This window comes from Mirounga angustirostris, unplaced genomic scaffold (assembly GCF_029215605.1).
Source record: "Mirounga angustirostris isolate CCGP_5_RB_7025 unplaced genomic scaffold, mMirAng1.0.hap1 SCAF_17, whole genome shotgun sequence".
NCBI classification, from domain to species: domain Eukaryota; kingdom Metazoa; phylum Chordata; class Mammalia; order Carnivora; family Phocidae; genus Mirounga; species Mirounga angustirostris.
The window spans coordinates 3,963,795-3,980,939 of NW_026991725.1; the positions used below are offsets into that span (position 1 = coordinate 3,963,795).

At 37.6% G+C, this 17,145-nt stretch overlaps 1 protein-coding gene and 1 non-coding gene across 8 annotated transcripts in view; one reads left to right on the top strand and one right to left on the bottom strand.

The window, feature by feature from the left end:
* The window catches only part of SSH2 (slingshot protein phosphatase 2), a 244,327-nt gene that overhangs the window by 134,200 nt on the left and 92,982 nt on the right, over window positions 1–17,145 (top strand). The window contains exon 1 of one of the 7 annotated variants that reach the window (XM_045889541.3): window positions 5,212–8,170. The exons of 5 other annotated variants lie outside the window; for them this stretch is intronic. In XM_045889541.3, the coding sequence (XP_045745497.2) occupies window positions 8,043–8,170 (128 nt within the window). In that variant the 5' untranslated portion in view covers window positions 5,212–8,042. Of the gene's footprint in view, window positions 1–5,211; window positions 8,171–15,882; window positions 16,620–17,145 lie in introns of those variants that run through there. One more of the 7 variants, XM_045889543.3, reaches the window with a different exon arrangement.
* Window positions 13,572–13,701, bottom strand: LOC123854813 (small nucleolar RNA SNORA31). The gene has a single exon (XR_006793371.1). It is a non-coding gene; the product is annotated as a small nucleolar RNA SNORA31 (small nucleolar RNA).

Below are 17,145 nucleotides of genomic sequence, written 5' to 3' on the forward strand. Positions count from 1 at the left end.
AGATCACTAATGTATTGATTCCTTCAGGAAATATTTATCTAGAGCCCTAAGAAAACTATAGTGGGGTGCAGTGTAAGGGATCAACCAAGTATATTTAACGCTTAAGACTTGCCTAGCACTGTGCTAAGTAAGTTCTATGAAGTCCACAAAAGAGAGTTACTGTGTCTGATTTGCTCCCACCAAGAGATAAGTTATACAGCATAAAATAGAGAGTAAAACCTTGAATAATATAGATTATAAATTCTAAAGGAATTAGAAAAGTGTCATAGCATACTATAAACAAGGAATTGATCATTGGACTTAATCAGACCTAAGTCCAAATCCTAGCTCTGACTGTATAAACTTGGGCAGGTCCCTTAATTTCTGAGCCTCAGGTGCCTCATCTGTAAAATGAAGCTGATAATCCCAGCTAGCTCTGCTTATCTATATACAGGATTGTAATGAGAATCAAGTGAGGATGAATGTGAAAACACTATAGAGTTTCTAATTATTGAAAGACCTGAGAATTTGAAACAAGGCCTTGAGAAATATGTTCTACATGGATAACTTGAAAGGCTAGATGAAAGTGGTCTCAGAGAGGGAACAGCTTGAACAGAGAGGAGGATGAGACTCAGATACAGGAGGACAGTATAAAACCTTCTAATTATAGCAAAGATCTGTTTTGGGAGAATGGGCAAAAAAAAATAGTTACACTGATTGTGTTGGAGAGAATGGAATTGAGGGTAATATGCCATAAGGACTGGATTATAGTAGGATTTAAATTATGGAGGATCTGAAGGCTAAAAGTGAAAGTTTGGACTTGTTCTGAAAGGGAATAAGGAACTATTTAGGGAGTCTGAGTAAGGAATTATTATAAAAGTATTTAACTCTTAGTTATTTTGATAGTATCTTAGAAAGTGCCTGGCATACAAGTATTCAAAATTAGTCTAACTGAAATCAGTCAATCTATCAACAATATATAGGATGAATTAGACACATCTGCACCTAGAGTCTAAGCTTCTTATCACCTAGATTATTAGTCTGGTTCATCTTTTTCTTTAACTGCCTAGCTAGTAGGTTTATTTCAAACATCAAATAAGATGATGATGCCACCATTATCTACAAATACATTAAATGCTTCCTTCACATAGGATGCTGTGTAAAGAAACTAGGGAAACAAACAAAAAACTATAGATATAAATGCCTTGGAAAATGTCTTGTGATGAATATTAGCTTGAAAGGCAGCGTTCTAAGGGATTTGGCAGCAAGAGGATGGTATACAACAGCCAGAAGATCTTAACTGCTATATTTAGTACTGGGTTAGGTCCCTATTACTGTCAGGACCTGCTAGGCATAGCTAGGATCAAATAGAGGAGGAAATACCAAGTGCAGTAAGGTAAGTAAGATCTCCAGGAGTTCTTCCTGTTGGCAATAGAACTTTTCAGACTTAACCTGTTCCATAGTGAACCTCCATCATCATGGAGACAGTGTAGAGTACTGGTTAAGGAAACAGGTTCTGGAGCCAGAATAACTGGCTGGGGTTGAAATACTGCTATATAACCTTAAATTATTCCACCTCTATGAGCCTCATAAAGAGAAAAATAGAATCATAGTTTGTGAGAATTAAGTTGAGATACTGCATGTAAACTCTTAATAGAGGATCTGGTGCACCATGAATGTCAGCTCAACAAATGTCCGTTATTGTTTTTATTTTCAAGACCTTCTCAATTCCTCTAGCCTTCATTTTTTTGTTACTCCCAATTAACTTTCTGTTTTTCTATCTCTTGTCTCTCCCCATTCCAGGACACTGAAAGCCACATTTGGCTCATTTACCTCTAGTATGTTCTAGAGTATTAGCATCAAACAAGATCCTAAAATATCTTCTGGATTTAAAATTATATTATCTTCAAGTAGTTCAAGTTATTACATATATTTTGTTATAGTCTAAGTAATTCTTTGAAATCAATGTCCATAATATAGTTTTTCATTTTTCTTTAAATTAAGTCTATTTTTCTAGTTTCTCTCCATAAGCATGTGTCATATACATATATATATATATATATATTTTTTTTTTAATGTAGTATGTAAAAGATGGGATGTAGGATAGGATCTTGAGCCCTGGGTTAATTTATAGATCACAGGATAAGAGGCACTAAGATTCTATGGGAAAATAAAAAACTAAACCTTTTAGGAGGGCAATTTAATCATATCTAACAATTCCTAAGATGTTTAAAATATTTTAACTAACTGCCAATTCCACCTCTAGGTATAAATCCAAGAAATATATTCACATATATGCATAAAGATTGCGTGAAAGTATGTTCATAATGATATTGTATGCAATGGTTAAGACTGTAAGCATCTTAAATATCCATCAGTAGAGGACTATTTAAATAAATTATATATAATTGTAAAATAGAATACTATGCACTCCTTTAAAAGAATGCGGCAAATCTATATAAACATAGGAAAATGTCTAAGATATAGTGATCAGTGGAGGGGAAAGCAAGAAGCAGAATAATATGTGTAATGTATAGAATTCTATGCTATGTGCATGTGTGTTTCTTAAAAGGGAGCTAAAATATATTAATGTTTACGTATGCAAGGAAAATTTCTGGAAACATTAACAATCATCCCTGGGAGTAGGATGATGGGGATGAGAAGAGTGACTTTTTACTTTTCTGAATACTGAAAAAAAAAAAAAAACCATAAGTACATATTACTTTTTCAAATGAGTAAAAATAAACAAAATTTTTAAAAACTGGAAAAAAAAGTTTTAATCATTCAGCATGTGTATAAAAAAAGTGTATAAAAATGTGTGTATAAAAAAATTCAGCATGTAATAAAAAATAATTTTTAAATAATAAAGAAGTAAAGAAATAAAATGTTTAAAGAGATAGAATGGGGATTAAATTGTTAAATGTTTTATAAGGTGTGTTGAATGTGAAAAGTGATCTATAAATGCCTATTATTTTTACTAAACAATAGCATGTGGGGCTTTTGTAACCTGAAGAAAGCAGCATTTCAGCATCTCTTCCTACTGGAGCATATGGTGGTTAAGACCACGGGGGATAAATGCCTTAGAGATTGCCTCTCCTGGAGTTGATATGCAGATCTTTTCAGTATTCCCCATTGCTCTTATGTGGAAAGTTCCATGGCAAGGACTAGAAGGGTTCAGTGACATTGTTCTATCCAGTGTTTAAAACTATTGTCTGATACTCTTTTAAATAAAACTATTAGCCACATGGTGATTGCAAAGGATTGCTTTTAAGAGCCTTTGTTTACAGAGTTTGGTTTATTGTATGAAGAGTGCCTTTGAGTAAGTGTAGTGAGATACCTCTTGGTGCTGTCTCGGCAACAAGTTAGGAACTTGGATGTATTATCTTGAGAGTTTTACAGATTAACAGGATTTTACAGATTAACAGGAGACAGAATGTTGTGCTACTCCAGGTAACAGACTTTCTGTTTTGTAACTCTTTAAAGTGTTGGTTTTCTCCCTTTTGACACTCAGGGGATTAATTTACTATTTATTTCTGTAGATCACACCCTTGGAGAAAACAAAAATACAAATAGGCCTTCTGACAGATATAATCATATTTTCTTATGACTAAGTATATTTAAAATAAAGTTATATAAGTTAATACTATTATTTAAAAACTTGTAAACACAGGGGCACCTAGGTGGCTCAGTTGGTTAAGCATCTGCCTTGGCTCAGGCAGGAAGCCTGCTTCTCCCTCTCCCACTCCCCCTGCTTGTGTTCCCTCTCTTGCTGTGTCTCTCTCTGTCAAATAAATAAAATCTTTAAAAAAAAAAATCCAATATATTTTATTTTAAAATCTCAGATCAAATTATGATTTTCAGAAGGGTAATCTCCCCAACCTTTCTCTTAACTCTCTTAAGCTTACAGAGCCATTAAGTCCCAAGTGTAGATTTTTGTGCCGTACATTCTTTCAAGTACTTTACGTCTATTAACTTAATCCTCACAGTAACTTCATAAATGAGGTACTAATACTGAGTCACAGATTAAGTAACTATTCAAAGTTCACAGCTAATGGTGACACTAGGATTCAAACCCAGCCTAATAATTCCAAGGCTAGGACTTTTCTTCCAAGTAAAATTAACATACAGCTTTATATTAGTTTCAGGTGTACAATATAATAATTCAACAATTCTATACATTTCTCAGTGTTCATTAAGATAAGTGTACTGTTAATGCTCTTCATCTATTTCACCCATCCCCCCCTCCCTTCTGGCAACCACCAGTTCTCTGTATTTAGGGTTCTAGTTTTTTGTCTCTTTTTTGTTGTTGTTCATTTGTTTTGTTTCTTAACTTCCACATATGAATGAAACCATTGATATTTGTCTCTCTCTGACTGACTGATTTCACTCAGCACTATTACCTCTTCGGTCCATCCATGGCAAGATTTCATTCTTTTTTATGGCTGAGTAATATTCTATTTTTAACTGCTGGGCTCTACTGCTTTGAACTCTATGACTGTTTATCTTAAGTAGATTAAATGCATTTTTCAGGATTTCTAGGCTGAATGAAATTCCTTTCCTAAGGCTCCCAACTCTAACAAAAATAGATTTGGGGACCTTCCCTTAGTGTTTTATTATCCCATTTTACAGATGAAAATCATTGACTTAGCCAAAATCTTAGTTTATTAAATGGTCATGTTAGAACTAGAGCTTAGGTCCTCTGGTTTCTAGTCTACTGCTTTTGGCACTTTAACACTATCACTTTTTAGCTCATTAGCTACCTTCCATTCAAGTGATCCACCCAGGTTGAAATTTTGTTACAGCAGCAAAAGCATACCCACATCCTTCATTCACATTTAAGGGCACTTTCCTGTCTGTCGTGGAATTCCTGTCGGTCAGCAAGTAAGTCTCTGGTTTTACAGTGTTTACACCTTAAGGAGATACTATGAAGACATAGTAACAGAAGCACCTTATGGATACAAGGGACATCTATTAAAAGCATCTAATGTTTTTAACATATAATTCTATAAAAAAATTTGGTCATAGCTAATGCTGTCAAGAGCCAAAATAACATTTTAAAATATTCATATTTCTGTGCCTTGAAATGGTCAGCAAATGACATGACAAAATGTATTTTAAATCTTCTAACTCAAGCAAGAGTATGAAGAAATGCAGCAATTTTTCTTCAGGGCCTTTGTGCAGATTTTTTAAAGCTCCTTCTGACTTCATGTGGAGTAGAAAAGTAGCTTAGTTTATTTCATGTTAGTCTAATTTGGAATCATTTTTTAATTCCTAGATGCTTGGGTACAGAGAGCTTGCTCCCTAGAGCCTTGTTTCCTGACAGTGGAGAGTAAAGGATTAAATTGAGCTGAAACTAAATTGATTGACATTTTGACACTGCAGATTGTGAAAAGAAAGGGAATTTGTTCAACTTTTTAAGACAGTAGCAGAACTATTCCCTTAAAGGTACCCCAGTTTGCAAAGATGATTTAGTTTTTTTTCTTAAAAAAAAATTATGAGGCACGTTCTAGCACTTTCCCAATTTCCTATCTTACAGTTCAAAGCGAGAATTTAACTTTGAAAGCTTTTGAAAAGGCCTGGATGGGGGTGTTAAAATAGACTCCGCTGAACAGGCACTGGCAGAGGTCTTTTGAGGGGAAACAAAGGACTGTATGCACTTCTGGGGTGTCACTATAGGAACCTATCTATAAAAGACAAATATACATATTTATGAAATCCTTATCTTTAGCGTTTTTTAAATGCCAGAGATATTAAGTGTGAATTGAGTAAGATACATTTCCTGCTGACTTCTTTTTCAGACAGATATAGATGATTACCATTTCATCATTTTCGTAAACGGCATCATTTAGTACTGACTCCAATAAAATCCCATCTCTGCTGTCATGAAGGGAACTGGACTCACCTTAACAGTGCTCTTCTAAACAGCCTGCTGCCTTTTTTTGATCACTGCCAGGAGGCTGTAATAAATTACAGCCTGGAAGAAGTTTCAAACTGGCAAGTTTGCCAGATATTTAAAGCAATTTATTTCGGGGTGTATCAGCAGATTTTTTCTTACACTGCCATTTGGGTGCCTGCTGACACAGCCTGAATAAATCTTTCAAACATTTTCCTTACTAGAGATGGATGAAGACGATGATGCACTGGACTCTGGACCTTTAATTAACTCTTCACTTGCCAACTGGTTCTTTCCTATTACCAGATCTGTAGGAAACTTAGATCCCTATTTCCAGCATGAGTTTGCAATATTTCAAATCTCTCAGTGCCTTGGCAACAACTTTAAGTTTTATGGAAGGCAAAATAACAAAAGAGTTACTGGTTTTAGGCATAAAATATATAATTTAGATTATTCATTTCTAGTATTTAGAAAATTGCCAAATTTCCTAATAGGAAAAGAGATCTTAAAAATTATATAAAACAAAGACTTGTTTCTAATTTTAGTCTCTTTTATCTTATAATAGGATAGTGAAGTCATTTTAAAAATTATTACTAATTCTGGCTCTAGATCCAAAGACAGTTTTATTGATATAGGTTTTACTGATACATAATTTAGTCAGGTATTCAGAAAAGCATAACATGCACATGCCTGAAAATATTTGTTCTCATGAGACTGGAAGGGCAAGAGATGAGGGAACTAACTTTTACTGTGTGCCTGCACCAGGCCAGCCCCATTTGTAAACCACTATATAGCATGCAGGAGAGAGAGGAGAGATTTATTTTATGAAGAGCTACTTCCTGGTCAGGTGAAAGGCATTGCTCAGTGAGTTGTTAGGAATATGATAAAGCTTAAACTCATGAAGGCATCAGGATATAGGGTTTGGTAGGAAAAGCCCCACCTAACCCAGAAATCATAAAACTGGGGTTCCTATCTAAGTGATGTCACTTACAAATGAGGTCATCTGACTAGACCCTGAATATTTATTTCTACATCTGTAAAGTGAGGATATACTCTCTAGTCTTCTCCATCTCCTAGATCATTTGGCACGGTAGTTATCAACCATGGCTGTACGTTGTAATCACCCAGGGAGCTTTGAAAAATATTGATGTCTAAGATCTCAATCTCAAGAGATTCTGATTTGATTGGTCTAGGGTGCAGCCAAGCATTGGGGTGTTTAAAATCCCCACAGGTGATTCATATGTGCAGCTAAGGCTGTGAATCCTTGGTTTGGAGAATCGTTAGGAAAGCCCTTTATAAATTTACAAGGGTTAGCAGATGTTATGGACAATGTAAATAGGGTTTTTTCCCCGTCATAACTTAAAATGTTCTGCTTCAAAAAAAAAAAAAAAAATCCAAGGGTCCCTCGGTGGCCCATTGAGTTAAGCCTCCCACTCTTGATTTCGGATCAGGTCACGATCTCAGGGTCGTGAGATGAGCCCTGCATCCGGCTCCCCACTGGAGTGGAGCCTGCTTGGGATTCTCTCTCTCCCTCTTCTCCCACCCCTCTTCTCTCTTTCTTAAAAAACAAAACAAAACAAAAGCCTATCTCTGAATTTCCCTAGCCCTTAATATATAGAAAACCGTTGTTAAGTATTCGTTGCATTTGTGAATGAACGGCCTTTCAAAGTTTTAAGAACATTTGAAAAATGGGGTTTCGGGTTCAATATGTAGAGTCGTTCAAGAAGCAGGACCTTTCTATGGAAACATTCCCAAGAACCACTAGCCTTTCTTGCCCACGCCAAGCTCGCTTCAATCCCTAACGCGCGTTCCCCACATACGGAGATGCACGCAGCAGTGTCGGGTGGGTGCCACGAGCTCCGGGGCGGAGCGCCCAAAGGGCCGACCCTTTCGGCTCTTCGGACTCTTCCCCGCCCTCTGGGCCAGCCCCGCCGCAGGGCCCCGCCCCGGACGCGGGTTGGGGCGGGTTGTTGGCGGCGCCCGGCCGCCGAGACTACACAGCCGAGCCCTAGGGCTACGGCGACTGTCTCCGCGCGGTCCGGGGGGCCCAGTTTGGACGCGGGGAGCCGGGGCTGCCCGCGCCTCTGGCCCGACGGAGCCCGACGCGAGCGCCTCGTGCCCGAGTGGGGCTGGGGCCAGGATGCGGAGCTGCGAGCCTTGAGCCGGCCCCATGACCCTGAGCACGTTGGCCCGCGAGAGGAAGGCGTCCCCCGCCTGCACCTGCAGCCTCGGGGGCCCCGACATGATCCCTTACTTCTCCGCCAACGCGGTCATCTCGCAGAACGCCATCAACCAGCTGTGAGTGCGCCGCGCGCCCTCCCGCCCTCGGCGAAAGCTGGGAAAGTTTGCTTTTCAGCAGCCACTTTGGCCAGCATCCTGGGGAGCTAGCGAGCGAGCGAGGGCGAAATCGCACTCTGCGGGCTTGACGGTTTCGACGTGTCCGGGGGGTATAGAGGGGTGGAGGTGTGGGGTAATTCTTGGAGGCAGAACGTGTCCCCGGGGGTTGGGCGGATTGAAGAACCATTTGCGAGAATTTCTGATAAACTTTGAGGGAATCTGAAAGTGCAGTCGTCCCTGGGAAGTTGTGGTGGCCGAGTGACAGCCAAGCGGGAGACTCTAGGGGGAGGGCGGTCTGTAGCTCCTGAAACGCCGCCCGGAAACGCTTGGACCTCCCTTGCGGGTCCTGCTGGTGATCAAGCTCCCGTGTTTGTTGTTTGGGGTTTTTTTGTCGTTTGGAGTAAGTTTGCGTGTGACTATAGGTTTCTGTTGCAAGCCGTTAACACAAAGGAAGGCTGTCAGTTCTTTGCTCCAGCTGGTTGTAGTCTGGAATTATTTTTAAAAATTGGATTTCAGTAGTTTGGCTGTTTTACTTTTAGTCTCCCCCTGTAGTAGTACAAGTCTGTTTGCACACCTTCATTCACGAAAGTGCAAGATTCAACGCATCTTTAAATCGCTGTTTTTGAAGTCTCTAGAGTTGTTGTCCTTCCCTTCCATTGTGGTTTAGCTATTTCTGAGAATTGTGTGCTGAAGCTTGTGGTTAATCTCGCCTCACAGTTACAAAGCGCAAAGTAGAGGAACTCCCATCTATTCAAGTAGCATCCTTAAACAAGTGGAGTAGTTTAGGATTACTTTAGGTAGCAGCAGTTTGGTCTTTGTACTATATTAGCACTCACTCCCGAGTGGCTCCAGGAAAGTCAGCTACTGAGGTTTACCCAGATTACCGGTACTTAAGCAAGGCTTCTGTCTCCTTCCCAGGTCAACCCTGAAAAACTTTTTTTAATGTCCAACAACAGAAACTTTCCATGATCTCTTATTAAAGGTCCCAAGATTAGCGTGTTAAGTGATTTATAAATAACCTTACATTTAATTTATTATTTTAATTAATGGTTTGCTCTCCCACCACCTCAAATTAAATTCATTTGAGTTTCAGTTTTTTTCCTTTGTGTTGATTCATGGTGGAGCTCCTACAAAAAATAGCCACACACAAAAAAGTGGTTTTACTGCTGTGAGTGTAAACTCTACAGAATTCAATCACTTACTTGCATTTTTTCTTTAAAACAATATGGAGTAAAAGAGAAGGAAAAGAGGGAATAATCTGAAACTGGATAACCAGTATCAAAGTAATAGTGTTAACAATACTTTAAAAATAAAAATTAAATTTAAAAAACCATGGTGGGAGCAACCCACATGTCCATCAGGAGATAAATGGATACAACAAAATGTGATATGAAATACAACTGAGCATCATTCAGCTTTAAAAAGGAAGGAAAATCTGACAAATGCTACAACATGGATGAATGTTGAAGACATTATTCTAAGTGAAATAAGCCAGTGACAAAGGAGTTGGGGGAGAGGGGAATGAGAAATTTGTGTTTAATAGATTGAGTTTCATTTCAGAAAGAAGAAAAAGTTCTGGGGATGGATGATGGTGAAGGGTTGCACAATGCTGTGACTATATTTAATGCCACTTTAAAATGGTTGAAATGGCAAGTTTTATGTTATGTATATTTACTGCAATTTTTAAAAAAGATTAAAATTTAAAAGGCAGAGCTTCTAAGCTTTTGGAGGGGAAAGGAATTTTGCATTTTAGTTCCTAGTATAATCAAATTAAGCCCAAATTTCTTTTCCTTCTAATTACTGTCTTTGGGTAAATCATTTGACTTCAGTTTCTTCCACTGGAAAATGAGGTTCCTACCCCAGGGGCTCATAAGAGATCATATGTGCCAGGTACACTTTGCAAACTGTAAATCCCTGCACAAAAAATGAGTTAATTGAAATTAAACAATAACTAATAGCTTCCATTTGTTGACTGCTTGTCACTGTGCTAAGAGTTTAATGTATACTGTCTCATTTAATCAGAACAGCAACTTTATGAACCAATTTTTTCTATTTACAGACAATGAAACTGAGACTTAGAGAAGTTAAGTAATTACTTATGGCCATATAGCTAGTAAATGACAAAACTGCCCTTAGAATACAGATCTGTTTCCTACACTGGTGCTCTCAACCACTGTAAAAATTATATTCTTAGTAGTTGCAAGGTCACTTTTGAGACTTAATCTTAGCAAATGCCCTTAACTGCTGACATCTTCAACTTAGCAGTGAAAACCGTATTTGTTACACTAAGATTTGTTAAGGTAGACAATCTTTTAAGAATTTGCAGAATATTTCTCTTTCATTTTTGTCTTTTGTCACTTATTTTTTTCTTATAAGAGACTTAATATCCAAATTTCACTTCTTCTAAAATGTATTCATTAGTATTACGTTAGCCATCATTTTTATTTTGCATTTTTAATGTCACCAAGTTCATCATCATTTAAAAATCTTTAGGGATCATTCTGATAAAAATGAAAATTTTGTTAAAACATATGCATTTTGGGTACATAATGCAAAAGTTAATTTAGGGTCCATGGTCACCCATAGTTTTATGGATTGGCTTAAGAAGGTCAGTAAACACCTTGAGATTGTATGAAAATGTTGTGCAGATAAATGTATTTTTAAAATCAGATTCTCAGTGTGATCTTATAAAAAGTTAATCTCTTTCCTAAAAGGAAGTATTATTTCCAAGGCTTGATATGGTAAAGCTCAACTGGTGTGAGCATATCCCTGTCATGCCAGATATATAAATAGCAGCGACTGGTGGGAGCAACTAAAAGATTAAGATTTAGGATCCTAAGTGAAGACCGACTCAAAAAAAAATTTAAGTGTGTATTTGGGGAAGGGGGTACCTTAACACATGACTAGCCTTAGCCAGATGGTTCTGTGGTCACTGCTGAGAACCCACTCATAAGAACTTTTATTTTATTCTCATCTGCTGCCTCAGATTTGCTGTGGGTTTAGAAACCAAGTAACAAACCCTATGAGATCTGTGTCAGAGTAAAAAGGTTGGAGTCCTAGAGTGAGATCCTAGGGGGGCTCTCCTATAGAGAAAGTTCATGACCTTTATTTAGAGTATGGTGTTTAGACACCTTTTTGGTGATTTCACAGGATCATTCTCATTTCTGGACTTTCAACTGTTACATATAAATGAAATTAGAGATCAGCTGGGGTATTACTGTAGTTTGTTGGCGATTATATCATCGTAATTAGATTATGGTCTCCCTTTGTCATTGCATAAAACTCACCAAATATGGGGTTAACTTTGAAGTATCAATGAAGAACATTAAGAACTTATTAAAGTCACTCCAGAAACTAAGAATAGTTACTCTCATAAATTTAAATCCTACTAGAAAAAAAGTATGTAAGCAGCCAAGAGCCTCATGTGATCAAATTTCAGGGGTCTTAGATCAGACTGCTCAAATATTCATGAAAAGTTCCATACCCTTTAAGAATCTGTACATACTTTTCAATAAAATAGAAATCAGAATTTCTGAAAAATATGGGAGCCTGTGTTGTTTTTAGAGAGCCAACATTCAATCCCTGAGAAATGGCCGCTAAGCAAGGGGCCTTCTAGTGTATTGGTATATGCCAGGCAGCTTATCAAATAGGTGGCTATTTTTGTGTCCTACAAAGTTCAGAGAAAGATCAAGAATTATTAGATAAAATGCTGGCAAAGGCTACCATTAAAACAGTGTTCCCCTTTTGAAAACCTCTGATCAGAAATCTTGGAATTTAAGTTCATGGGACATTGCTTGATTTGTTAAACAGGTTACCTTGAACTTTTTGTCCTTGACCTAAAATACTTGTATTTATTACTTGATTTCATGAATGAGTTTGATGTCCTAGCTTCACATCAAGGCTTTCTAAAGCTCAAGCTTAGCACCAGGAGCATATCCAGATGATTATCCAAAATATAAATTTTTGTGAAACTGAAAGGTGGAAACAGTTTTAATTTTTGTGTTAATTAGTAATAGTACTAGTACTCTTTCAGTTCTGTTCTGTAGTTACCCAGGTGACTTCACATGTGCTCATTTCTGAACTTAAGCTTGCATCAGAGTCACCTAGATAACTTACTAAAACACAAATTGCTGCCTGGGCACCTGAGTAGCTCAGTCGGTTAACCATCTGATTCTTGATTTCCGCTCAGGTCGTGATCTCAGGGTGGTGAGATCAAGCCCTGTGTGAGCCTGGGCCTGGAGCCTGCTTAAGATTTTCTCTCTTCCTCTCAGTCTGCCCCTCCCCACCCTTCTCTCTCCCTCTCTAAAAAAACAAAAACAAAAAAACCACAAATTGCTGCCCACACCCCCAGAGTTTCTGATTCTCTAGGTCTGGGGTGGGGATGGATAATTTGCATTTCTAACAAGTTCCTAGATGATGCTGGTCCAGGAACTAACTACACTTTGAGAACCACATCCTTAAAGTATTCCTCTGAGGCAGATTGGGCAAGTCCTCATCCACATTTTGTGGAGTAATAAACTAACAAAATTGAAATGGTGAAGTGATTTTTTTTGCATAGCAGTTACATGATTTGTTATTGGTAGAACTGAAACTAGAACCAGCATTTCCTGTCTCCAGATACAGAGCGTCTACAATGCTACACTGTACTGGTATCTTTGTATACATGTGGGAACATTTCTTTAGATAAATTTCTAACAGTGGAATTTCTGGGTCTAACGGTATGTACATGTTAAAAATTTGATACATACTGCCAAACTGCCTTCTGAAAAGGCTTTGCCAATCTGCTCTTACCAGCTGTGAGAGTATACCTTCACCAACCCTGGTAATATTAACATTAAAGAGCAATTAATTTTTTATTGAACTCCTACTATGTACCAGGCATTATTTTGAATACTGTTTATATTGTCTAATATTTTCTTCTTAAGGGTTAGATATACTCAGTTAACAGATGAGAGGCACAGAGATGTTGAGTAACTTGTCTAAGATTATACAACCAGGATGCAAGCACAGGCAGTCTGACTCCAGGGCCTCTGCTCTTAAATATTTCTCTATTTGCAATTCCCTAGTTACTATAGAGGTTTAAGTATCCTTTTATATTTTTTATTAGTCTTTTTCAGTTTTCTTATTTGCATGTTTGTACTTATGACCATTTTTTCTGTTGGTATTTGTTTCTTTTTTGATGTACTCTGTATGTCCTTAATATATGGCAAAAATACTTTCTGCCAGTTTATTGTGTCTTTTAACTTTACATCTTGTTATAAAAGTTTTTATTCTTTTTTTATTTTTTTATTTTTTGGCAGTAAAACAAGGTCTTCATTGTTGACAAGGTTACTTCTGAGTTGCAGAAATTCTCCCAGTTTTTCCCTGTACTCCCCCATTCAATCTTGACTGCCACAATGAGACAGAAAGCGCGAGGACACTTTTTTCTTGCATCTCTAGTGGAAACCTTAGCAATAGACAGGAACTGCTCCAGATTTGTCAAATGAATGCATTAAAAGTTTTTATAATTTTTATGTAATAAAATCCCAGGACCCTGAGCCATCCAGGTGCCCCTATTACTTTTTTTATATGCTTTTATATCAGACCACCTTGCTGAACTCTTGCTTGGTCTTAATATCCAGTAGATTTTTAAATTGATTTTCTTCACTTTTCTGGGTGGATGATTATATCACCTGTAAATGAATTTTGCCTGAATGTTTATAAACTCATTGCTTTGGCTGGGGTCTAATGTAATGTTAAATAGTAGCAATGCTTATGGTCTTATCTTGTTTTCCATTGTACAAGGAATGTTTCTTATGTTTTGTAAATAGGTATATTGTGTGCTGTAGGTTCTGGCATAGACCATTTATCATGTTGATGACATTTCCTTACTACAGTTGACCCTTGAACAACATGGATTTTTATCTATGCGGGTCCACTTATAAATGGATTTTTTAATTACAATCAGTACTTTAAATGTATTTTCTCTTCCTTACGATTTTTCTTTTTTTTTTTTTTAAGATTTTATTTATTTATTTGACAGAGAGAGACACAGTGAAAGAGAGAACACATGCATGGGGAGTGGGAGAGGGAGAAGCAGGCTTCCCGCCGAGCAGGGAGCCCGATGTGGGGGCTCGATCCCAGGACCCTAGGATCACGACCGATGCCCAACGACTGAGCCACCGAGGCACCCCACGATTTTCTTAATAATGTATTCTTTTCTCTAAATTACTTTATTGTAAGAATACAGTATAATACATATACAAAACATGTATTGGGGCATCTGGGTGGCTCAGTCGGTTAAGTGTCAGCCTTCAGCTCAGGTTGTGATCCTGGGATCGAGCCCCACATGGGGCTCCCTGCTCAGTGGGGAGTCTGCTTCTCCCTCTGCCCCTCACCCCACTTGTGCTCGCATTCTCTCACTCTCACTCTCTCTAATAAATAAATAAAATCTTTAAAAAATACATGTATTATCAACTGTTTGACTGTTTATGTTATTGGTAAGGCAGAATTCTGGTCAACAGTAGACTATTAAGTTTTTGGAGAGTCAGAAGTTATTTGCAGATTTTTGACTTCGTGGGGGCTCGGTTCCCCTGACCCCCACATTGTTCAAGGGTCAACTGTATACCTATTCAAACATTTTTATGTGTAGTTATTGAATTTTATTAAATGCTTTTTGGGCATCTATTAGAATGATAATATTTTCCCCCTTTGCTAGTAATGCAGTGACTTATGTTGAGTTGCTAAAGTTAAATCATCCTTACACGCTGTTTGCATTATTTGTTAACAGATTGCTGGATTTGGTTTACTATTATTTAAGATTTTTGCTTTTGAGTATTTGTTGAATCTGTGGTGCTTTCTTTCTCCAATGTATGTCTGATTTGTAGAATAATTAGGTGTAGCCTTCCATCTTTTTCTAGATCTGAGACAGTTCGTTAGCAGGAATTAGCTGTATTTTAAAAGCCTAGCACCGGGCGCCTGGGTGGCTCAGTCGGTTAAGCGACTGCCTTCGGCTCAGGTCATGATCCTGGAGTCCCGGGATCGAGTCCTGCATCGGGCTCCCTGCTCAGCGGGGGGTCTGCTTCTCCCTCTGACCCTCTCGTGCTCTCTGTCTCTCATTCTCTCTCTCAAATAAATAAATAAAATCTTTAAAAAAAAAAAAAAAAAGCCTAGCACCAAGAAGTCCTACCCACAGTGTTACAATTTTATGAATTTTTTTGCTTTTCAAATTTTTAAATGTCTTTGTTCTCACTGAATAAGTGTAATTATCATCCATGATACTTTTTAAATCTAGATCTTGTCCCTTACAGAAATGGGCAAACATCATTAGAATAATTGATAGATAATTGGTAATGGATTGGAACCAGGCGTTTATTTATGATTTAAGGTCTTTTTTTTTTTCTCTCTTTGTTGGGTAAGGAGACTAATACTAATATTTAAAAGAGTTATGAGGTGTTTCTTTTTCTTTGGTTATAAATTAATATTGTTTTTCAAATAATGCAATATATGTTAAGAAAAAAAGAAGAAGGAGATGGCAGGAGGGGAAGATTGAAGGGGGGAAATCGGAGGGGGAGACGAACCATGAGAGACGATGGACTCTGAGAAACAAACTGAGGGTTCTAGAGGGGAAGGGGGGAATGGGTTAGCTTGATGATGGGTATTAAAGAGGGCACATTCTGCATGGAGCACTGGGTGTTATGCACAAACAACGAATCATGGAACACTACATCAAAAACTAATGATGTAATGTATGGTGATTAACATAACAATAAAAAATTTTAAAAAATTAATATTGTTTTTGTAGCTATCTGATTCTTACATAGAGAAAATAGCCCTAAAAAGTGGAATGTCTTTTAAAAGATGATCAAGTAAGTTTACATCTGGTGAATCCTCTAGGTGTTGTGACCTTCAAATACGAGGAAAAGGTAAATGATCTGTTGTCAGAGTATAAAGGTACATTTATGTTTTCATTAGTGGTGATAACTTTATGTGGTTTTATCCACATTGTGTGTGTTTGGAGTCAGAGCAGTAATTGGCTTGGGGCCAAAGAGAAAAAAAAGGAGAGCTCTCAACTTTGGCCTTACTGGAACCGTGCTTAACCAAGTTAACTTAAGAGTTAATCTGCACAATGAAGATGAACAAGAATGGTGAAGATGTGATATGTTCAAGTCAGAATTTCTTTTTGATTAACCTAGAGTGTATTTCCCCCCCCCCCAAATTACTGCTTTTTGCTTGTGTGCTTAATGTGTAATCATTCCTAAAATTGAGCAATTTCTTTAGACTAGTACTGAGAAACCACTGCCCAAAGCTAAATAATTAAGGATGTTGTCATTCTCTGTTTCCAAGAGCTGTTGGACCTTGGAGTAGTAGAGGGGTCCAAACTTCTACGTATCGTGTTGCTCACAGCTCTTCTTGGGTGTCTCCAGTAAATGTGAGTCCTCTTAATTACCATATGTTAAACTGCCTTGGGGCTAAAGAACAGTGGTGTAGATGATATCACATAATGTTTCTGAATTTCTAAGGTGAAAGAAAAAAAAGTTGGTATCCTAACTACTTTAAGATAGGGTTAAAGTTAGCTTTGCGTTGTTGAGTGATGCAGGATGTTGCTGCCACTAATATAATTAGGTTTAACCTGAAGAAATGTGCTAAGAACATCAAGGCCTTTTAGGTGTTCCTGTGATTTGGAAAGGATGTAGCAAATGATTTATAAATAGATTGCTTGCACACGAAAGGGCAAATTTGGGCTCACTTCCTTTTTTGCAGGTTTGTGCGAATTGAGCAACTCTTGTTTTCTGCATTAATCTGTTTTTGAGGGGTGTGATCCTTCTTTTAGTAACCTGAGGGTTTTGGCATTAGTTATGTCTGTTAAAGCAACAGAATCCAGAGGCTTGAATTACTCTCAAAGAGAAACTTCTGTGTTAGTCTATTTTAGAGTGTTGTATTATTTTTTTAAGTTG